General features: G+C 35.1%; 1 protein-coding gene across 2 annotated transcripts; it reads left to right on the top strand.

Moving 5' to 3' along the window:
- The first annotated feature begins 2146 nt into the window (after window positions 1-2146).
- LOC142524505 (uncharacterized) lies at window positions 2147-5513 on the top strand. Of its 2 annotated transcripts, none has more exons than XM_075628528.1 (5): window positions 2147-2914; window positions 3891-3948; window positions 4206-4289; window positions 4416-4557; window positions 4777-4911. In XM_075628528.1, the coding sequence occupies exons 1-5, from the start codon at window positions 2542-2544 to the stop codon at window positions 4894-4896; spliced, it is 777 nt and encodes a 258-aa protein (XP_075484643.1). In that variant the 5' UTR covers window positions 2147-2541; the 3' UTR covers window positions 4897-4911. The 2 variants fall into 2 exon arrangements, with proteins under 2 accessions (XP_075484643.1, XP_075484642.1); XM_075628527.1 differs by lacking the exon at window positions 4777-4911 and adding an exon at window positions 5013-5513 and having other exon boundaries at window positions 2172-2914.
- Window positions 5514-25046: the final 19533 nt, after the last annotated feature.

Here is a 25046-nt window from a genome sequence, read left to right as displayed (position 1 = left end):
CGATTGAAAATTGAATTACTCGTTTATATTACACTAAAAATTTAAACGAAATTTACGTTAGAATTAATCACCAAAAGACAAAATCGGTCCTGCAGTTGTATGGTGGAGTTAGTGGGGGTGGCCGAAACATTCTCTCTCAAAATAGGTGTGGTCGTGACTTGTCTAACGAGTGAGAGTGGTTCGTGGTTCCTTAATCAAAAGTGGCCTAGTTTAATTCCTTGTTCAAATTACCCAAGAGCTCAAATTTTATTCCTTAAAGAAAATTGGTCGGTAAGTGGATCAAAGTGCATGCTAGTATACATAGTTTCCATGTTATCTCGAATATAAAGACTAATAATGTACAACCATAACTGCAAACTATTTCACTGGATAAGTGATAACCATTTAGACAGTTTGAGGGAAAGTTGTTCAGTGCCTCATCAATTGATAACTCATTTGTATGAATGAACATCTTTATGCCCTTACCCATTAAAAGAGACGTTTACATCACAAATGCTAGTCTCAAGCTCGAACGATCTTTATCTTATTTTAGGCAGCTTAATCGGCTAGGAACATATTTAAGATATACAATACACTTTCTAATGAATTTTATGATCCACTAGACTCCTGAACGTCATAGTACTTATAATATATTCGAAGACTTTATATATGCATATTGCATTAACATACAGATAAATTAAATGTCATAATTGAATAAAATCATAAAATATTATTAAAATAAAAATTATGTTTGCTCATAAGAGACAATAAAATTCAAGTCACAAGTTAGTTAGCTGGATACCTCATCGAACAAGAAGATCCTTAAGAACGCACTAATGGAGGCTTTGGCTAATGGGCTAGAGAGGAGTGGTGTAAAGTTTCTTGGGCTGTTAAACAGATTATGGCCCTACAAGTTGTGTATGGGTTTGGATCGATTCCTGATGGGTTCATTCAAGGATAGGGTAGCGGTCCGAGGTTTTGTCATTGTGGATGGAACTCGTTGTTAGAGGTTGTAGCATCGGGCAGAGGCGAAGCCACATGAATAGATACCCGGGTTGGCCCTACTTTTTTTAAAAAAAAAATTATATGTAAATATTGTATAATTTTGGATTAATACGATATTAGTTCGGGTAGATCAATTTAAAATATTAAAAGATTCAAGAGTTTAAAATTCTAGCTTAGGTAGAGCCATATTTCTGGCTCCACCACCGTCATCGGGTGTGATGATTTTTGCATTAAATTATAATGCAGCAATTAAATACAATCTTGACCACATTTTGTACATCTTGAACACATTACTCTTCATGTATCTTTAATTTCCTCCATTATAATTTAATGCATCCCAAGATTATATTTCATAAATTGGCAAGATTATTATTATTTCCAACCACAATTTTCCCATCTGTAATCTGACAAATAGAACATGTAAGCGTGCTATTATTTTAGAAAATTAAACGGCAGATGATATATCTTAATCCTTTGTAGACAATGTGTTTGCCTCATTAATTTCCAATGAGTGGTGCTTATGTTAATACTCGGACCCATTTGAAATTCATTGAGACAAAAACACTTCAACTAATAGTCTGCATAAGTAGTCCTATTTTCATAGGTGAAGCCATCGGAAAATATCGAATATGGATAGTCGTCACATTTTTATTTTAATAATATTTTATGATTTTTGATATTTTTTTTCAAATGGGAGTTATAAATATCCTGTAGATTTTCAAATGAAATTAAAGCTATTTAATGGAGGGAAAAAAGTGAACTATAATTTTGTCTTGAAAATTGATATTGGGAAATTAAGTGAATTTGGATGTAAAGATCTACAATTTCGTTTGAAGTAAGCATGCCAACTTATATATGCTCTATCTTAAATAGTTGTTTTATATATTTTTTTCTATTTATCCTCTATGAAGTTTCATTTGCAATTTTGATATAACATTCACCTATGTGCTAACTGCCGAGGTGATACTCACCCAATGAATATAAGATTTTAATATGTTTCATCACGTTTAAAAGATGAATGTCACTTCAACGATAGATATAGAGATGAGCACAATTGATGAACAACATATCAAAATTATATATATATATATATATATATATATATATTTGTATAAAAACTTTCGTTTATATCTTCGAACACATTCACAACCTACATTAAGCTTATGTGACAAGTAATTTCAGGATATGCGAATCTTCCCGCACTGGATAATGCATGGAATTCAACTATCATTTTCCATAACTATTTTACAAGCCTAACATACTTTCATTGGCTTTGCTTAAGCCCTAATTAAGTACCATTATGTATCCATATATGTTCAATGAAATCCCACCTCTCCATACCAACTCCACTTACTAATTAATTCCCACCTTATATATATCCACACCGCATAAAGAAATTACGTACATCATCCCATTTTCAAGAAACCAATCTTCTTCTTCTTTTTATTTATTTTATTTTATTTAAAAAATTTTACACTCCAAAACAATTTCCTAACTTATATACCATAAAACCCTAATGTAAAGCATAGAAAATTTAAATTCTTCTTCTTCTCCAACATGTCCAAACTATTTATCAGGAAACAAGATATGGAAAAGGTCAAAAACATTTCGAAAGAAAAAGAGAAGTCGTATACAAATATATTTTCGAAGCGCTCCAAGAAAATATATCCATTTGGACTTCACAGAACTTGCTCGCCTCTGTCTTTGTCTTCTTTATCATTGTCTTTGTCACATAATTCGACGGGTTCTTGTTCCTTGACAGATTCTTCGACCTCACTCGAACAGAAAATATCGTTCGCGGTTAGTATGATTGGTGCGGCTGCAAGAAGAGAAGTACCTCTGACTAAAATTGAGCAGCAGCAGATTCATGCTGATCACGATCCTTGTGAGGATGTAACAAGAAGGTGCAATTGGATCACAAAAAACAGTGGTAAAATTTTTCTTATTTGCATTTTACAATTTCTTCAATCTTACACAATATATTTTTAAAATATAGATTTTTCAATAATAATAATAATAATAATGCATGCTTTTATATATAATAATAATAATGCATTCTTCAATCTGAAAATATTTAAATTCTTTGCAGATATTATATATGATTAGTATATGTATTATATAAAAGAAGATAAAACACGTATTTACGAAAAAATTCTTGATGATAAATAAAAAAAAGAATACAAGTACATCAGAGAATTTAAATAAATCTTCTTAAGTCATGTATCTTTTAATTTATGAAAAATTTTAGTCATATTTCATCAGAATGTTGATGTGACACTACACACGTCGATTCCACGTCAACAATATTGCATCGATGCCACATTAACATCTCGTCGTGAAAATGTCTAAAATTGCCAAAAATAAAAAATAAAAAACATTTTTAGTATGAAATTTATATATATATATATATCTGTGTGTGTGTGTGTGTGTGTGTGTGTGATAATAGTAGTCCATACCTTGGGATGATATATATAAGTTTGTAAACACAGTTGCGTTGGTAGTTAGTGCATCATCATTGATGACTCTATATAACTTGCGAGTAGGTCTCTTGTGAGACGGTCTCACGAATTTTTATCTGTGAGACGGATAAACCCTACCGATATTCACAATAAAAAGTAATACTCTTAGCATTAAAAGTAATATTTTTTCAAGGATGACCCAAATAAGAGATCTGTCTCACAAAATACGACCCGTGAGATCGTCTCACACAAGTTTTTGTCATAACGTTTATATGAATAAGCATACATTTATAAATTAATTAAAGTATTCATGTTGATGATTTTTATATAACTTAGATCCAGTGGATTGTGATATAAATATATGTGTGTGTATTTGATGTTATTCTAGATTAACCAATAATTATGATAATTTTATGAAACTAACTATTCTAATTGAAATCATTCCAGATGAAGTTTACGTGCAATTCCACGACGAATGCTGGGGAGTTCCAGTCTACGATGATAAGTAAGTCATACCATACATCATTAGCATAATTAAATATTCACAAAAACTGTTGTGAGACGATTTCACGAGTCAATTTTGTTAGACAATCTCTTATTTTAGTCACTCATGAAAAATATTTAATTTTTATGTTAAAATATTACTTAATATATATTGTAAATATGAACGTAATTGACTCGTAACAAGAGACTTACTAATATATATTTGATTTGTAATTTAAATAATAACGCTGAGAAATTCTTTTCAAATGTAACAAGCAGTCAGTTGTTCGAGCTGCTCGCAATGTGTGGAATGCTAATGGACTTTAATTGGACTGAAATCTTGAAAAGGAGAATAATTCTCAGGTTTGATTAAATTTTTCCCATACTATAATCAATTTTTTTCCCGAATGATGTAAATAACATATAAATTAATTTCACAATTAATGATTTTATTACTTTTTTGTGAATATTTGATTTGACTAAATTCAGGGAAGCTTTTCTTGGATTTGATGCTCAAAATGTGAGCAAAATGGGTGAAAAAGAGATGATGGACATATATTCCGACAAAGAATTAACTTTACCAGAAAGCAGGGTTAGGTGCATTGTGGAAAATGCAAGGTGCATAAATAAGGTAAACATTTTAAGTAATTGCAGATAATCCCTTGTAATATGTTAAAATCGCAAATACCATCATCTGAAAATTGAAAACATCTAACAAAATAATATCCATATACATATTTATTTTGAAATGTATAAAACTATATAGAACTCATTTGTAGAAAGTAGTAGTTGTATATCTCCGCGGCTTCAATCTATTCCACTCTTTTTTAAAAAATTTATATATTGGTAGGAGTCTGTCAAACCTTCTCATCCTTATCAGGTGGTTTTTTCTTTTTTTTTTTTAGAAAAAAAAATTAATATGTTTACATATATTCGCTCTCGGAGGAAGATATTTAAAATGTTACAATGAAAATTACGGCGGTTATAAGTAATTTGTTTCAAGATAAGCTCAAGAATGTAAAAAATAATTAGCATTTATAGAAATATGATATCCCCTAGATTCACATGAATTTGCTCTATTTGAAGATTGCTAGGGAATATGGATCATTTAGTAGCTACTTGTGGGATCAAGTGAACTACAAACCAATTATCAACAAATTCAGACATTCAAGAAATGTGCCACTGAGGAGCCCAAAGGCGGAGACTATGAGCAAGGAATTGATGAGGCACGGGTTCCGGTTGGTCGGTCCCGTTATCGTATACTCGTTCATGCAAGCGGCAGGGATGACCATCGACCATCTGGTATACTGTTTTAGATACAAAGAATGCGTAGATCTCGTGGAAAGACCATGGAAGCATGTCTGATACATCTTGTTAATTCCCGTGCTGATGATAGTAGTTTATAGTAATGAACATCGATTAATTTGTTGTGTTTATGGTCCCAAGTCTAAGTAATTGACATGTATCAATCATACCAAAATAACTTATAATATATAATTACCGATAAAAATGTATTAATGTATCCTTGGATTGTCTATAATTATTTCTGAAATAAAATGATCACTATGGCATCAACCATTGGGTTTAATCCAATATTCCTTTTTTGATGAATTTACGTATTAATCATGTAGATAAAGTCATTTTCGTATCCATACAAAACAAAAACGTGTAAGCCATTTCATCAACAAGTAGACCAACTCCAAGCCCACAGATGTTCCACCTTTTAGTTCTACTTTCATAGTATATACATCTTAAATGGCAACCACACAAGAATATGCCCCACCTAAAAGTTGAAACACCAACTCGACTATTCCAACAAGTTCTATTCAATTTCCCATAAAAAATTAGCAAATATCACTGCAACAATAAATGGCTATTGTGACATTTTTTTAGACACTTTTAATTAAATGTTGTTACAAATACTTAATAATGACACTTGTAAAAAATTAATAATATGTAAAATAAAAAAACATATTAGATTAGTTATCATGACATTTTTAATTGATGTCATCTTTTATATGGAGGGAAACAATTACTTTTCCCACATCAGAAAAAATCGTTAAAAAACTAAAAAATTTCACTATAAATAAGTGTGAGAATATTTGGGTTAGATAAAAATTGAAGGAGCGAAAATAATTGTCTCCCTCCATATAAAAAATGACATCAATTAAAAATGTCAGGATAACTAATCTAATATGTTTTTTTATTCTCACATTTATTTTATCTAATTTTCCCTCCTCCTATATTTATCCAACCCAAATATTCCCATATTTGTTATTGTCACTATAAATAACATACACGACACTTTTAGTTGTCATTATAAATGATTTTAACTGACATATAAATTTTTCATTATTACTATAATAACAAGACATCTATAAATGTATTTAAACATGATTCCTGACATTTAAAATTGTCATTATATGAATAATTAGTAACACGTATGAAGTTGTCATTAACATCTTATAATGACATTAAAAAATGTCAGTAAGTTTAAGACGACATTGGAATAGATGACATTTATTGGAGGTGTCACTAGAACTTAAATGTCACTAAATATTGAATATGATGACATTTATGAATGTCACCATAAGCATTTATTCTTGTAGTGTATATATTATATTATTAAACTTTAGCTCTTTATACTAACTCATTTGATATTTCAATATTACATCAAATTTTGTTTTTAGAGTTTTATCTTTCATGATATTTTTTAGCTAACTTTACTAGTGTGTTTTTATTAGTAATTTATCTCTTTATCTTTTTCTTATTTTTTCTCCAATTTATCTCTAATTTACCTAAAAATTCAAATTATCTAAAAAAATGTCATTTAATATGTAAGTATCGTTTGTTCCGTACCATAAAAGATATGCTTGATGGGATGGTAGAAAAATATGTGGCCAAAATCATTACTTCTTAAAATTAATAATTGCTATAAAACTATATTCAAAATGTTATACGACCAACATGGTACTGATCTTTTGGATTCTTCTTCTACATTTTAAATGGATTTTTTATGTTTTAGAGTCACATGAGGTCATTAGAGTGGTTGACGGAAATAGAGGTCATCTATGTCGGTCGGCATGTCTGTTGATAAATTTTGATATTGTTGATATGCATAGACCATATATGTGTCTTCGACGATTTGGAATGCGTCAATGTATCCACCACCTGCTACTAACTTTGATAATTTTCATAAATTGACACGACAAGTGTGGATCAATTATGATTGCGTGACTCGTACAAATATTTCATTGATATGTGGATTGACAAATGCAATTTTTTGATTGGGGGAGAATTCGTCATACCGGATATACCCGAGCATTAGGAAAGTCTCGTGTAAGTATTGCTTTGAAGTTTGGTACAAGCAATGATGTGGTCTCGTTGGCGTTGTCAACATGTTCATAATCTCTTCCATTAATCGATGGATCATGCAACTCACCATCACTACTCATGACATTACGAGAGCTATCTGCCAACAAATCATCTTGATCGAGCATGTGTTCTGTAATTCGGGCTGAAATATTTGCAGCACTAGTAGAAGTATTGAAAGGTCTTATATCTGTAGTTCTCGTCATGACCCCACGAGTTTAAATCCTAGACTTGTGTTCTGTTTGCCCCATATGCAGCATCTCCTTCTGCGGGAACCATGATATGATGATCTCAACCCCATGAAGTCAAATCACATTGTCATATTCTATTCCGCAATCATGCGTAATTTTCTTCGATGGGAGCCGTGATACAGTGATCCCAATGCCCAATGTTTATCCCTAAATATGTCTAATTATGTTTGTCAACGTGCAATGTAGAAGGTCTTGCTTGGTCATTGAAACATATTGTTCTCAAACTTTGCGTTAAGACTGACATGATTGACTCAGGATCATAACCTCTTATGTTGTGTGATATTGGCAATGATTCCACACAGAGGTACAAGCACTCCAACATGATTAAATCAAACATAAACTGTAGACTATATTCATCTGTAATATAGACGTGTTTTTTTTAATGTAACGAGACATTACATTGTAAGAATATTTTGTTGACAATTTGATGAAAAATTCAGATGAGTAGATCTATAGCATGCGATGCACATCATTCACACATCATGTGATGCACATCATTCACCTACTTGCTGGGATGCTATTTCTAACCATCTTATCTTCGATAATGACAGAGTCGCCTACCTAGAGTAGGACACTTACAATATCCATTTGTGGAGGGAAAATATAAGTAATATAATGTCATAAAATCATAAAACATTTTATTATGAGTTCTTTAGAAATGTATTATCTTAAATCATACATTTTATGTTGGATCGAAGTTCATTAATCAGTTTAAAATATTTTTATAATCATTTTATTATAATAAGTAATTTCAAAGAGTTTTAATCATTTAATATATTTGTAAGTCACAAAGAATATTGTGTATTTTTCTAATTCAGTTCTGAATGTAATTTATAATAATAAAATAGAGTATTATTTTTTCTATAAAATTATTTAGAATAACATATTTAATATTTATTTTGTGTAAATATAATTTATCAAGTAATTAAAATTTTAGACTAATTATTTAGGAACAGAGATTATTAATGAATTTAGTAAAAATAGTAACAATTAATTGAAGGCAAACATTGTTGATCAAGCAAACCTTGCATTGTGAAATCTTCAGTAAAAAACAATAAAATTCAAACTCGATATAATCGCAAGTTACGATGTCAAATAATAATATAGTGTCCACGGGTACGGTTATCATTCCTCCAGAGACTGTATTTCACAATTATTATTTCCAATTATTAAGCTTGTGGCAACGATTATTTGAATGATTATTGACTACTAGAATAACTAAATAAACAATTACTAAATGATTAATTGATGAGATAATGAAATGAATAAGCTAAGATGATCAATTAAGGATTCAGTGACAAATGAATTTTTTGTGAATCTCGGTTCACCTAGCCCTCGTTAATTTAATTAATTCGGTTCGACAATGTCCCACGCTTTTGAAATGATTTCCTAACCAATTGAACACGTCATCTCGAGCTATGCCAAAATAATTCAACATGATGAAATAATTAAATCTCTTTATTTATTTATCAAATGTGAATTGCATGTCGCTCTATGAAATCCCCTAGCTTTCGACCTATTGGACTATGACCATCAACGTCAATACGGTTTCATATTTCTATGCAAATTGTAAATCCACGGACTATGCTACTCGTTCCTATCACAATATATTCTCTCGAACTCACTCGTAATATGATATTATTATTCAAGTTAAATACGCTTTAATAATGCAATGAAAAACAATAGCATAATCAAGAATCAATCAAAATTCTAGAGTTAAATTAACTAAACACGATTTTGGGGTAGGGTCCCCTTAAATCCCAATAAATATGAAAAGTTAGCTCCTAGAATTCATGATAAAAATATGCAAAACAATGTTTAACGTAGAAGTTCTAAACTAGAAATACTAGACTTGGTAAAAACACAAAGAACGGTGACCGGAAATTTTGAAATTCTTCAACTCCAAGCCTTTGTTCTCCTCCAAGCTTCAATGGTTGCTGAAAAGTCCTCTTTTTCTCTCTTGTTTTTGTGTCTTAGGGTTTTTGTGGCAGCCTCCCTCCTTCTAATTGGAAACAAGTCAAATAGAGAAATTTTCTTCTTTACTCATGTTCAGGCGGTCGATAATTATCGCCCTAGCTCGAGGGCCTCTGTCCTCGGCTTTTTCTCAGCATCTCGCGTTGGGGCAGTCGAGAAATACCGTCCTAGCGCGAGGTCCTCTTTCAAACTTGGTTATTCTTCGGCCTCTCGTGCTGGGGTGGTCAAGAAATACCGCCCTAGCGCGAGGTCCTCTATCGACCTTGGTTAGTCTTCAGCCTCTTGCGCTGGGGCGATCGAGAAATACCGCCCTAGCGCGCGGTCCTCTGTCCCAATCTTTTCAGTTCTGGTTGAATTTTCATCTTTTCCATCATTCTCCTACACATTAGTACAATTCGGTGAGCGGTGATCAAATACAATAATTTAAAAAAAAATGACCAAAATGTTGATGCAGACAAAATGATGCAAACGAAGACTCGCACGATGCAATTAAATACTTAAATATGACCTCTAGCAATTGTCATATCTTTATATAAAAATTAAAGATGGGAAAAAGATAACAATAAAAACGACCATCATGATAAGATTCTCTAATTAACAAACATAAAGAAAAATACATTGTCCAAAAATGGGCAAAAATCATGGAATTGTGGATTAGTAGTTAAATCATGGAATTGTGGATTAGTAGTTAAATGATATTATTATTATTATTATTATTATTATTATTATTACCCTTAAGTTTTTGTGATTAACAAAATCAAAACAGTACCTAACTGTTTCAGAAAACAATCGCAATCTATCTTGTACAACAGGAACGCTTCAACCGCTTGCAGCATCTCAGCAACTTGAAGAGTTTCAACCGATAGAATTTTTCCAACCGGCTACATAAAGACTTCAACCACTTAATTTAAGGAGCTTTTTATTGAACACTTAAGGAAGAACATTCTTTGACCGGATAAGGACATTCAATGGTTATGAATCGCTACAAATCAACCATGTCTTGCTCCAGTCTCGATAAATATCTTCATTTATGTCACTATCCCAAAATGGAAAGATTATTCAATTATCCTACAAGTTCTGATGGAGCTAACAATTACTATAAAAAGGATATCTAGCAGCGACTCTTCAAATGAACGGGATTCAAAGTTGCACAAGAAAATAGAACAATAAATATTTTCGCAGCTGATAGTGACACATCATTTAAACGGTACAGGTTTACGTTATATATCCTTTGTCGACCGTTGGACTGATAGCCTATATAAATGAAGAGTTGAAGAATGCAAAGAGATCGTTGATTTTTGCACCCTACAACATATAAGCTTTTCAACCGCTATATTGCCACATCATTAAGCTTGCATATCTGAAGATCTTGAGAGCACTTAAAGTTTCATCCTTTATCGCTGCACGCACTCATCAGAAACCTATCTAATCATTCAAGGATCAACCTTGTGCTACTCAAGCATACTGTTTCTTTATATCAGTAACCTTTGGGTTATTTGATTTACTGAATCGTCTCGTGAACCGAGGGTCTTTAAATATCCAGAAGTGTAAAGTGATCACTAAGAGTTTGAACACATGCTGTGTGATAAGTCTTGATTGGAGTGGGCTATTACAACAGTTTGTAAAGACAAAATCTTTTAGTGAAATCATTCCTGAAAAGAAATAAGGGGTGAAATAAGAGTTTTATCTCCGAACATCTATAAAATCATGTCTTTACTTTCTGCAATCTCCTACATTTTGAATTGTTTCTTGTTAACAAGCTAGCCAACCGGTTGTAACTATCATTAGAAATTCTGAACTGTCTTCAGCACTTTTTAACTGGTTCGCATTTCTAATCTTCGAGAAAAGTTTCAACCGCTTAAAACCGATTATAAAAAAATATAAAAACATCAATTTCTTAAAGAGTTTATTCACCCCCCTCTTAACTCTTTTCTGATCCTAACAAGTGGTATCAGAGCGGGTTTCTTGAACTCTGATATCTACAATCTATATATGGAATCATTTAACAAGATTCCCATGTTTTCAAAAAAAGATTATGATGATTGGAAAATACGTATGCTTGAACACTTAATGGCACAGGATGATGACATATAGTATGTCATCACAGACGGTCCTTTGAAAATTCTGAAAGTTAATCCAGCAACTGCTATAACTATAGGTGCTCCTCAGTTGGTGGAAAAGCATTGATCTGAATGGACTGCTGAAGAAAAAAAAGAAGGCAAACCTTGACAAAGTGACTAAGGATGTCCTTTACAAAACTCTAGACTAGAATATGTTTGCTAAAATTAAAACTTGTTCTACAGCGAAGGAGATATGGGATAAGCTCACACAACTGTAAAGGAAATATCAAACCAAGGAGAATAAACTAACTGTTGTCATCCAGAAGTTCGACAATGTCAAAATGAAGCCTGGAAAAACTCTTTCAGAGTTTGACGAACGGTTTAGAAGTATCATGATTGAACTTATATCTCTTGGTAAAGAATATTCTAATCATGAAATTGCTTTGAAGATGATGAGAGCCTTTCCCAGAGAATGAGATGTAAAGACAGTGGCTATGTGAGAAGCAAAGGATCTAAACAAGCTAGAGCTTCATGATCTTTTCGAATTGAGGAAGTACCATCTACACCTCAATCAACCAAGGCTCTTGCTGTAACCACAGTGATTCTTCCGGTCGAAGAGTCTCCAAGTAATAAATCAGCTTAGAAATTAAGTAATGAGGCTATGTCTCTGTTCGTTATGAGATTTGGTAAATCCATGTGCAAAAATCAATTATATTTAATAACCATATTACAAAATGGACCATACAGATGATGGTCATGCATGCTTTAACAGTGACAAAAATGGGCATTTTATTGCAGAATGAAACAGGCCAAAGAGGGATGAGAAGAAACTGGCTGAGAGGAGACGGTCCAGAGATGATAATAAGTTTGCCAAGAAGAAAGATCAACGAGTTTTAGTTGCAGAAGAAGGCAAGAGCAAGTGGGCTGATTCAGACTCAGAGCAGTCTATCTCTGAGGAATGCTCAAGTGAAATTGATGATGAGGCAATCAAATGTCCCATGGATGATGAAGAGTCAGAGACTACTGAAGATATGGTATTTGATTTTGATTTCTTTTAGAATTTTCACGAGATGATCTTGTCACAGCACTGCATGACATGGTAAATGAGTTTAAAGGACTCCCGCAACGGTTCGATGAAGCCAAAGCAGAAACCAAGACCTGAAAAACAAGTCAACTCTCTCCAGATGTTCACAGTAAAAAAAGGTTGATAGTTTGAAAGTGAAGATAAATCTATTAGCGGCTGAGAATGATGATTTGAAAAGGTTATTCAATGCGACTTTGAAAGAAAACAAATGGTTGATAAATGTAGTCAACTCATGGAATAAGTCATCTGCTTCCCTTGAGAATATGCATGAGATGCTGAAATGAACTGGGAATAGAACTGGGCTTGGTTATGGCATCAATGAGTGCAATACTTCTGAGGCACAAACTCAACCGTTACTAGATCAAAGCAGTTCAAAATCAATTAAATTTTTCAGATCTTGTACGGTATATGAACATGATAATCCTGAAGTCCAAGTCAATCAAAATGTAAATTTTGAGAACAATGGAAGGTATCGTGGTCTATGTTAACGTCGAGTCTGAGAGTTTGAAATCGAAAAGATCTTGGCTCAGACGCATGACAAATCCAACCGCTCACAACAGTTCAGATTGGTCTCGCAGAAAATCAAGTTCGACTGGATATCACTCAAAGGGAATAAGACCTAACCGGTACTACAATAGCCGACCTGTTCAAAAGAGATACTGTGAACTGCCCTAAAACTTCTTGCTTGAAAATTTGCGGAAAATTAAAAATTTTCTTTTTAAAAGAAGTTAAATGGCCTCATTCATAAAATCACTGGTGAATCAAGTTCAATATTTCAAAATATTGCAGCGGAAGAAAATAAAGTTTGCCAAAAATCACAATTTAAAAATATCCAACGACTGATAAAATGTTTGCGGAATAAAATAACAACTGCTGCTCTGAGGTCCTCGGGTGCCACTACTGCCGACCCAAGCTGGCTCACTGGTCCCCGCCCTCGGCCCTGGCCTCATCAGTACCTACAACAATCAAGTCTAGTGAGCCTAAAGACTCAGCATGCATATATCGCAGGTAACGAGTAAAAATCTGAATTTAAAATATGCATGAGATAACATATCCTGTCCTGAGGCATGCTGAAAATAATCTGTACTGAGCAATTATAATACGTGCATAACTGAACTGATAATCACAGAAAAAACAATGTTTGCTCCTTGGAGCCTGCACTGAAATAACTGGTAAATTTTCTGTTGAGATTATGTTTTACGCCTGTGGCCACTGCACTAAGCTGAACTGATCGGTAACTGGTTACCGGGGAGGCTGAAACTGAACTGAGCTGGCAGGTCACTGGCGACCGGGTGGTACCATACTGAACTGATCAGTCACTGGCGACCGTATAAAATAACACTCCCACATAGTGAATGAACCACAAGCCATATCGCATAAATCTCAAAAATAATCATTTTCTATTTAATGCACGTAAAATAATTAACTGGCATAATGAAAATGTCCCGTAATTTTACCAACTGGATTGGATTGGATCGTCCCCAGGCTCGCTGTAACCTAACTGTGCCATGAAAAATATGCAATAGCTTAAACTTGACCAACTATGCAATTTAGTTCAAAAGATGCGACTATGACGCATAATGACTTCGCATTTAATCATGACTCCGAGCCAACCTGAACCGACACCAAACCGACGTACAGTCATGATTAAAATACTCTGAAAAATCATAAAATAATGCTCCTAAAATGATAGGGTCGAAATCTAGGTGGAATGGAGGCCAAAACACGAAACGCTCTTTCGAGAGTCAATTTGGCACATCGCACCGTAAATTCTCGTACGACCTCAAAAATGATCCAAATCACGAACGGTCGAAAACATGACCTTCCCAACTCAAAGGGGCACTGTCCAGTCCAAGTTCATAGGCTAAAAGCCAACCGAGAACTCGAACGAGCCACCGAACCGACTCAGCAACTTGCTGTAAAATTCCAGCAACTGTACCATTGCGTAACTTGTGTTGTTTTCGAGACTACCGGCCATTGGAGGTGTGAACCACCGACCAGAGACTCTTACCAACATCCCAAGGAGTGATTTGAACCATGGCTAAGGGCCCTAGGCCAGCCACAATCCGCGTCACACCAAAACTCAACCGAAACTCCAACCGAGAACCAACGTGCATGCGTGTGTAGTGTTTTGCTTTGATCGATGTCTTGCGTCGTTCCAGTGGCCATTTGATTGACCATGGCACGATCTAGACATCTAAGAGCATGGTATGAACCGTGGCTATGGGCCATAGGCCAACCAAGATCCATACCAAGCAACCCAAAACCGAAATGCATATGCTGAAATTTGAAGGGGCCGAAGGGACATGGGGCTGTTGTGATGTTTTTATTAAAACCGATGAGCCATGGACCAAGCCACCAAAAGGGCGACTTAGTCACGTCTTAGACATGCTAGGGGAGTGATCTAACCATGGCTATAGGCCCTTGGGGCAGCCAAGATCAGATCCTTCCTCCTTGCCAACAAAACTGAATTTCGAAACTCATAATGGACCAAATGAGAGGTTGCTGTCCATTTCTGAATTTCCAGCAACCAGGGGCTTGAACGAACGGACAAATCTGATCCTAATGCATCCTATTACGTGTATATATGTCGCCTTGGGAGCCTGGAATCGAACCAATCACCTGAAACAACAAAACTCAGAAAAAACGTGAAGCTTGTCATGAAAGCGCCGAAATCTGCATGCATTATTTTCTGAAAATTCTATGATGTATTTCGGTTTTTGCATGATAAAACATGATCATGTACTGAAAAATAATTGATAATATGACTTGATTGAGGTTTGAAAGAAATCTAGACATGCCTGGTTATCGTTTGAACTAGAAACGAGCGAAACCACAACGACGCGGCACGGAGGAGGTGGAGCGCTACTCTTGTTCTTTCTAGTTCTCGATTTTTCTCCCTTTCTCCCTAGCTATTACTCACGTTTTTTCTACTGAAAAGGGGTCTGATTTCGGTGGGGAGGGAGTGTGATGGAGTGGTTATGAGGGGTGAGGAGGATGGTGCAAGATATAAGGATCATATCAAGACCAAGTCTTCATGCATTTGAATTTTGAATTTGAATTGCTATCAAATGATCTCTTGGGTGATTCTAGAGTATAGTGGCCGATTTTTATCATGCCAATCAAGGGTTAGGATAGTGGTCTAGTATTAATTAATTAAGGTGGAAAAATAGCTAAAAGAATTAGCATGTTAATCAACCAAGAATGGGTCAAAGGTGAGTTGGCAAGTCCTAGTTTGTTCTTCTAGGGGTGTGGCCGAAAATCTACAAATAAAATGAAGGGGAAATATTGCTATCTAGTTGATAATTAATAACTCTTAAAAGCCTCACTAATCCCTCAAATAATTTATTGAATATAACCCTTAATTAAGTAACTTAAATGAGCTTATTTCTACTCACCTCAAGTTGCATAAATAAATCCCCAAATCTCCTTATTAACTTAAATTGACTTACTTGCTAGCTAAATTAACTTCTGGAAATATTTCTCAAATCCTAAATTCTATCTCAAAACTCCAACTCCAGTCCGGCCTCACTGAAATAACTGAAATGATAAAAATCAAACCACTGCAATGAAATAATAAAATAATTAACTTCAAACAAATGCATTTAAAATAATCATGCGATGAAGTCAACTAAATTTTAAAAATCTAGAATTATGCATGGTTTATACGTCTACTGATTTACGGGTTCTACAGATACAGACTGAATGACAAGGATAAACGGCCAAAACAACATATGGCAAAAGAAAGAACAAATCACACACCACCTGATTATGCACAAACCGCATCCAATTTGGTATACACAATGGAAAGTCTTTCCGGATAATTCAAGTATGGGTCCCGAAGGATATAATCAGATCATGACCTAAATAGATATGGGTACTAAGTTCTTATTTCAATAATTTCAGGTATGGAAGAAGAAAAATTTAGAAGAATCCATTTGGTTCCTAGAAAGCAGCTGCTTCAGACACATGACAAGAAATAGACATCTTCTATCAGAAATAATTGAATTTAAAAGACCAAGAATCACTTTTATTGATAATTCTAAAGGTAAAGCAGTGGGTAAAGGTAAGATTACCCACGACAAAATAGTTATCAATGATGTTCTCTTAGTCGAAAACATGTGCTACAATTTGATTAGCATCAGTCAACTATGTGACAACGGTTACACCGTTGAGTTTCACAAGAACACTTGCACGGTTAAATCTGTAGTAGAAAATATAATGTTAACTGGTCTAAGAGAACATAACACATGTAAGGTAAAATGGAATGATTATAACTTAAATGCACCTACTTTTTTTATCTCTTTAAATGAAAATAAAAATTAATTATATCATAAACTGCTCAATCACCTATACTTCAAGTCTATTGCCACCCTTAGCAAGCTTAAACTGGTGTTTGGTCTAATCTAACATTGATTTTGCAAAAGATAGAGTTTGCAATGCTTGTCAGCTAGGTAAACAAGTTCGATCAACTTTCAAGAACTAAAGAAGGAACTCATTGGTTCGATGTCCGGAACTACTTCGCATGGATTTATTTGGACCTATACCAGTAATGAGCTTAGAGAGAAAGAAATATGTCATAGTGGTAATTTATAATTTCTCACGATTCAAATGGGTGATTTTCGGATCAAACCCCTGTCCAGCTTATCAAAATTCTCAAGAGACTTCAGAATGACAAAACTGCAGTGGTAGATAGAATCAGGAGTGACAGAGGAACTGAATTCTTGAACCAACTAATGTCATCCTATCTTGAGAACCATGGCATCAAGCATGAGCTCTTAGCCGCCAGATCGCCGCCACAAAATGGAGTTGCTGAGAGAAGAAATCGCACTCTTAAAGAACTAGCAAGAACTTTACTAGAAGAGTCTAGGATCTCTCAGAGATTTTGGGCAGAATCTGTCAACTATACTTGCTACACTAAGAACCGGTCCATGATCAACAAGAACCTTGAAAATACTCCATATAAAATCTGGACCGGCAAGAAGCCTGAGATTGGATATTTCCGCATAATTGGTTGAAAGTGTTTCATACATATCAATGGCAAGACACATCTAACCGCTTTCGATGTTAAATCTGAAAATGGTGTCTTTTGGGATATTCAGCAGTTAACAAAGCTTATAGAGTATACAATTAAAGAAATCTAACTGTTGAAGAATCCGTACATATTGTATTTGATGAATCATCTATTTGTCATGATAATAATAGTAACAGTATTCATGATTTAAGTAATAAATTAGATGCCACTAACCTTGACTCTAGCAATGATGGTGAGATAGATCTGAGAAGAACGTGTGAACATATTTCCGAAAAAAATCCAACCGTAAAACAATCCCATCAGGTGGATGAACCGGTGAATGATCACCAGCCAGAAACTAATCAGATAGAGGAGGAGATGGTCGAACAAGGAGATCCAACTTCTCAACCAATGGAGCCCAATCCATTTGGACCAAGTCTCCGGTGGAATAAGAATCATCCACTCGAGCTGGTCATCAGTAACCCAACCGGTCCTCTTATAAATAGATAGCAAATGATTGATGAATTTATGCAAGCATCATTTGTCTCTCAGGTAGAACCTAAGAAAATTGATGAAGCACTAAATGATACTAATTGGATAGATGCTATGTAGGAAGAACTAAATCAGTTTGAAATAAGTAAAGTATGGCATTTAATTCCTCGACCTGCTAACATGCATGTAATTGGTACTAGATGGGTGTTCTGAAATAAAATGGACGAGAACGATTCAGTAATAAAAAAACAAATGAAGTCAAGGTTATAGACAGGAAGAAGGCATTGACTTCGATGAATCATTTGCTCCTGTTGCGAGATTAGAAGCCATTATAATATTTTTTGCATTTGCTGCATTTAAAGATTTTAAAGTATATCAAATGAATGTCAAATCAGCATTCTTGAACGGTCTGCTTAATGAAGAAGTATATGTTGAAAAACCACCTGACTTCTTAAGTCATAATCATCCTAATCACGTCTATAGATTAGGTAAAACACCGTATGGCCTAAACCAAGTACCACGTTCATGGTATGACACTTTAACAAAGTTCCTACTCGATCATGATTTTTCAATTGAAACGGTTGATAAATATTGTTTAAATTCTCAAAGGAAGATCATTCATTATTTGTACAGATTTATGTCGATGATATCATATTTGGATCAGCTAACTCTAAACTGTGTGAAAGATTCTCCAAGATGATGCATGATCAGTTTGAAATGAGCATGATGGGAGAATTAAAATTCTTCCTAGAACTGCAAGTCAAGCAGTCAGAAACTGACATTTTCATTAACCAAGCCAAATATACAAGAGACATTTAAAAAAAATTTGGTATGGAAAATTTCTCTAAAGCTGCTACCCCAAAAAGTTCGTCAATCAAACTTCACAAAGACGAAGGGAAAATTTCAGTGGATGCAACTATGTACTGGGGATTGATTGGTTCATTACTATATCTGATCGCTAGCCAGCCAGACATCATGTTTGCAGTTTTTTTGTGTGGGCAATTTCAAGCTAAACATATGCAATCACACTACACTGCTGCTAAATGAATCCTTAAATATCTTAAAGGTACAATTAATGTGGGTATTTAGTATACCAAAGATTCAAGTTTTAATCTTGTGGGTTATTCAGATGCTGATTACACATGATGTAAAATTGACCGAAAAAGCACCAGTAGTTCATGTAAATTCTTGGGCGATAAACTAATATCTTGGTTCAGCAAGAAACAAACCTTTATTGCTACCTCAACCGCTGAAGCAGAATATCTTGCAGCTGGGAGTTGATGTGCTCAATTATTGTGGATTCAATAGTAGCTCAAAGACTATGGAATCCAAACCGTTGACTCTCCTATATTTTGTGACAACACAAGTGCAATAGTAATCACATATAATCCTGTATTACACTCTCGAACAAATCATATTGATGTTAGACATCATTTCATCAGAGAACATGTCATGAAGAAGGAGATTCACCTTGAATATGTTCCGACAGATCAGCAGGCATCATATATTTTCACTAAGCCTCTACCGGACGCTAAGTTTTCTTATTTCCGAAATAATCTTGGATTGATTGATCTATCCTGATTTTTTTTACATATTTGTATTAAGTCCAGAATTAATTATTGGATAAAATCAACAGAAAGCTTAAACACAAAACAAGTAATAAGCAAATTAAACTTTTACTCATTAAATCAAGCATATGTGAGTAATATATTTGATGATAATCAACCCTAGTGTTAGATACTACAGGAGAAAACAAACTACTAGAATACTTCTTAATCTGTTTGAAAAAATCTATTTGCACCATCGTGGTTGGTGAAAGGGATTATTCCGCAGCTTAGTCCTAATAAGAAAGAACAATCTAAAATTGGGCTTTTACATTATTTATTTCCCTATCTACAGCTCCCTTCCAGAAAGCAATCCAGGTGCCCATTCCACATGTGCAGGTCCTCTCAAAGTCTTCTGAGAAGGCAATCCTTCTCAGGACCTTCTACTCTTTGTAGAGCATTAGAAGGTAGACACCTTCACCTCTGAAGATGTCGGCAGCTTGAGGGATGCCGAGATGCCGCTGGTATTTCCTCTTTTGTGCCACCAGTTTTCTTGTGGCAACATGTTCTCTACAAGGGAGACCTATCTCCCCATAGAACTGAAGTTCTTGGAGCTTGGACCAGGTTGACATGTCTCCTCCAAAATACTGTCCTCATACTTCATCTTGCAGTTGGCCACTATGGACCGCTGGAACTCTTCTGCTATATCCGGCTCTGAAGAACTACTAGCTTTATCCATCTCTTGTTTTTCTTTAATATTATTTGTCTCTAAAAAGCTTTCAGTGATTTCATATCTAACTTGTTTGCTCCCATTCATAGACTCAGACCATATGAAAGGTCGCCATCATTAGCGAGACTGTTATATTGACTGGATAATGCGAAGAGACCTCTGTCAACTGTCGACTGCATCATTATGGAGATTGTTATGACAGGAGAATGAAAAGAGATCTATGTCAACCGCCGACTGCTCATTCTCCAAGGCTAAATTCATTTAACCTTGTAATATGCATATATTTAGGGGGAAATTTAGAGGGAAATATGGATTAAGTCAATAAATTAATGGGTTGGAAAGAACATGTGTCTAACCGTTGTGGTTGAAAAGTTGACAACCCATATTTATTACATGACTTTAACCGCATACTCCCTAATAACAAAAAAGTTAAAGGTTCGTTTTTCTTTTTTTGGGCACGTTAATCAAAGTAATTGCGTAAAAATCACTCTATTGGCTACTCTTATATGACGTGACGGTTCTCTCTTTAAAATTTAAAATCACTCATTACACCGCCGTCTGAGATTTTTCAAAGTTTTAAAAACCCATCCACTGATAGTCTGCTACGTGGGCTGATCTGTGCTTCCCCAAACCATATATACTCATATCAACTTTACATTATCATTTTTACTTCATTGCAAGCATTCAGCATTTTAGCACTCTATTATCTTGCTATTTTTGCTTTTCAAGGTTGTTTTGAAGACTTTGTTAGTCAAACGTTCTTCATTCACCTCGTCAATGACTGCTTCTATTGCACACAATACCATTGCTTTCAACTTTGCCTCTATGCTTGCCATGACTAATAAACCTATGCGAGCCATTTTTCAAATGCTCGCCACCTCCGCCTAGAGATCATTTTTGGGTTGCAAAGAGCAATATTCCAAAACTATTTAGAAAGAGTTCTTTTATTCTGCCTACATGGAAAATGGTGAAATCTTCTGTTCTGTTCGAGGAAAGAACATTCGGATTATCCAGAAGATGTTTGCTGATTTGTTTCAATTACCAGTCACTGGGGTCACAGACTTTGCTACTCTTCCAAATGGCAATGCTGAGATTTGGAGGAGTAACTTCTCTGTTTCTGACTCTCCTATTTCTTCTCCAACCTGCCAGAAGAGGGATCTGAAAATCCAATTCAGACTGTTGGCTGATATAGTAGCGAAAGGGATTCTTGCTAAAGCTGGTGCATTTGATAAAATCACCATGGAAAAGTTTTTCATCATGGCCAAGATCGCTTCAAATCTTGACGTCAACTGTTCTGATGTACTGTTCAAGACATTGGTTGCCAGGGTAAAGAAAGAGAACCACTCTCAAGGCTTTGTGGTTCAAATCTGTCATCTACTGCTACAGGAAGAAGTCCAACCGGTGGACCTAATTGAGGGTGGAAAAACTAAGTTGAACAACCGGTGGACCTGATTGAGGTTGGAAAAACTAAGTTGTTCAACTGGACAACTGTTGAAAATTTCTAAAAGAAAAATTTTCCAACTGATGAGGAGATTGCCTCTGTTAAAACAAAGACTGAGATTGAATACTTAAGAAAAAGAAGATGTATGTGCTTCCCAAGGTCACCAAGTGAAAGCTGGTTCTGAAATCCATCTATGATGAAGATTCTCGTGATAACGTCCCGGTCTCTCAAGTCTTTAAGAACAATTGGTCAGAGAAGCCCAAAACTGAGAAAATCAAGTTGATCAAGCACCTACCTGCACCGTTGATCCTTTCTCCAATTCATGTAGTCAAAGTAAGAAGTCTCAAGGGGATTAAAATTGCCGAACCACAAATCACATCCTCTTTCTCCAGTGTCCCTCTCCTTCATCCTATAGATAAGGGGAATAAAGTTTTGGTCGAAGACCCACCCAAACCAAACAACGTGGACACTGCCATTGTTCTAACAAGATAATAGTTCAATGAGATTGTCCAAAAGAAAATGGAGCTGTTTGATAAATGAGTTGAATTCCACAGCTAACAACATTTGACTCCCTTGTTCAAACTGGAAAAATCAAAGCAGTTTCCAAACTTGAGCTTTCAATGATGGAGTGAACAGAAGCCTCTGACATTCCAACCGCTCTGCTCCGACGAAACTTTCTTGAATTACAACTGAAGGAAAGTGTTATCCGAGCACTTATCCAACTCAAGAGGTACCATTTTGTTCACACCAATCCAACAGTAAGGGATGATTCGTCTGTCATCTCTCAACTTGAACTATATGCTTTATCACTCTCGCAGATTATCAGTCTTAAGCGACAATGACTTCAATTGCATGTGAGTGGCGATAAGGGCAAATTTGACAGTGAATTGAATATTGATGAAATGCTATCCCGTGAGAAAATTGCACATCTCTCTACCACCCAGGTACAACCAACTTCATCTACTGTCATGCTCACCACTTCTTCTATTTCAGAAGTTCCGCTTGACACCTTTATGACCAGTGATGCGGACAACATCCAGCCAACCGTTGAAATCATTATGATAAATCAAGAGATTCATGTGGAAGACAAACCCATTTAAGAGCCTGAATCAGCCGTGTCTCCTCTCTCGGCGTATATCGGTCTATCTGAAGTCCCTCTGATTTCTGCCGAAGAGGTTGTGAAATCTCTTTATGATTTTGATAAGGACAACCCACATGGAGATCTCTTCTCCTCCCAAGTATGAATCTGCTGTTGAACCCTCTCAGGGTATTCTCCAAGAACCGTCAGTATTTTCACTTGGTGTACCTAAGGATGACACTGAAACTGTTACTCTCTTGCCTATAGTCTCTTTTATTCCTGAGGATCCATTAATCGGTCTTGTGTCCCCAGTGAAGCAATTCTTGTTTCTTCTGTTCCTTTTGACAAGGCGGTTGATGTCCTAAATTCCGAAATCGATGAACTACAGTTTTTAAAGTCAACTGGGAAAGCGTCCTCTCCCTCCTGGCTTCCACCGAGGCTAGAATGACTTTATCATCGGACCTCTTCGAACCTGAGGAAGAATTTGTTGAGGAAGATGGCCAGAAGTTGATTTTGGACCGCCTGGAGCTTATAGATAAATCGATTATTGCCCTCAACCGGATGCAATTTGATCTTAAGGAAGCTTTTCATTCTATTAAATCTGACATCTCCAAGGAATTTCTCGCCATGAATAGAAATTTTTCCCTTCAACAAGAACGGCACAATTCCTCGCATATCAACATGTGAACTGAGCTTTAAGGTCAAATATCTAAATTACAGGCACACGTTGATCAGTGCATGGATTCCAAAGGATCTCAACTTACTGAAATCATGCACTTTTTTATGCATGGTGATGTCAAAAGGGAGAAAGAGAGAGGCAAAGGGAAGTAATAAAAGCGGAAGAGGCTATCAGGAAAAGGGTTGCAGATCATGTCAAAGCTGATGAAGCTTTGGTACAAAAACAACATAAATAAGAGAATAATAGACGAGCAAAAAAGAAGGGCTAATGCACTGGTTTATGTAATTGTTTGTACAGCTTGTAGCTCGTAATTTCATTCACTCATTGAAATACACTCTTTTTCTTATTATGTTTTTATGATTTTCTGTAATTTATTGTATAGCTCTGCACCTGGATTTTGTCATCATCAAAAAAGAAAAAATTGTTAAGATATTGTTATTATCCTTAAATTTTGGTGATCGACAAAATCAAAACAACACTTAACTGTTTCAACAAATTGCCGCAATCTATCTTTTACAACAGGAACGCTTCAACCGCTTGATCTCGACCGCTTGTAGCATCTTAGTAGCTTGAAGAGTTTCAACCGATATAAGTTTTCCAACCAGATACTTAAAGACTTCAACCGCTTCATTTAAGGAGCTATTTATTGAAAATTTAATGAAGAACATTCTCTGACCAGCTTAAGATATTCAATGGTTTTGCACCACTACAATTCAACCATGTTTTATTTCAGTCCCGATAAAGTTCTTCATTTATGTCACTATCCCAAATGGAAAGATTATTTAATTATCCTATAAGTTCTGATGGAGCTAACAGTTACTACAAAAAAAGGATATCTAGCAGCAACTTTTCAAAGGAACGAGATTCAAAGTTGCACAAGTAAAGAGAACATTAAATATTTTCGCAGATGATAGTGACACATCATTTCAACGCTACATGTTTACGTTAAATATCCTTTTTCGACCGTTCGACTGATGAATGCAAAGAGATCCTGACTTTTGCATTCTACGACATACAAGCTTTTCAACCTTGCCACATAATTAAGTTTGCATATCTGAAGACCTTGAGCGCACTTAAAGTTTCATCCTTTATCGCTCATTCAAGAATGCACTCATCAGAAATCTATTAGATCTTTCAAGGATCAACCTCGTGCTACTCAAGCATATTGTTTCTTTATATCAGTAACCTTTGAGTTATTTGATTTACTGATTGGTCTGGTGAACCGTAGGTTTTTAAATATCCAAAAATGTAAAGTTATCACTAAGAGTTCCAACACGGACAATATGATAAGTATTGATTGGAGTGGACTGTTGCAACAGTTTGTAAAGTCAAAATCTTTTAGTGAAATCCTTCTTGAAAAGGAAGAATGAGTGACGTAGGTTTTTATCTCCGAACATCCAT

This window comes from Primulina tabacum, chromosome 14 (genome assembly GCF_025594145.1).
Source record: "Primulina tabacum isolate GXHZ01 chromosome 14, ASM2559414v2, whole genome shotgun sequence".
Lineage (NCBI taxonomy): Eukaryota > Viridiplantae > Streptophyta > Magnoliopsida > Lamiales > Gesneriaceae > Primulina > Primulina tabacum.
The sequence above is the reverse complement of the archived record's forward strand: the minus strand, read 5'-3'. Positions and strand labels throughout refer to the sequence as shown.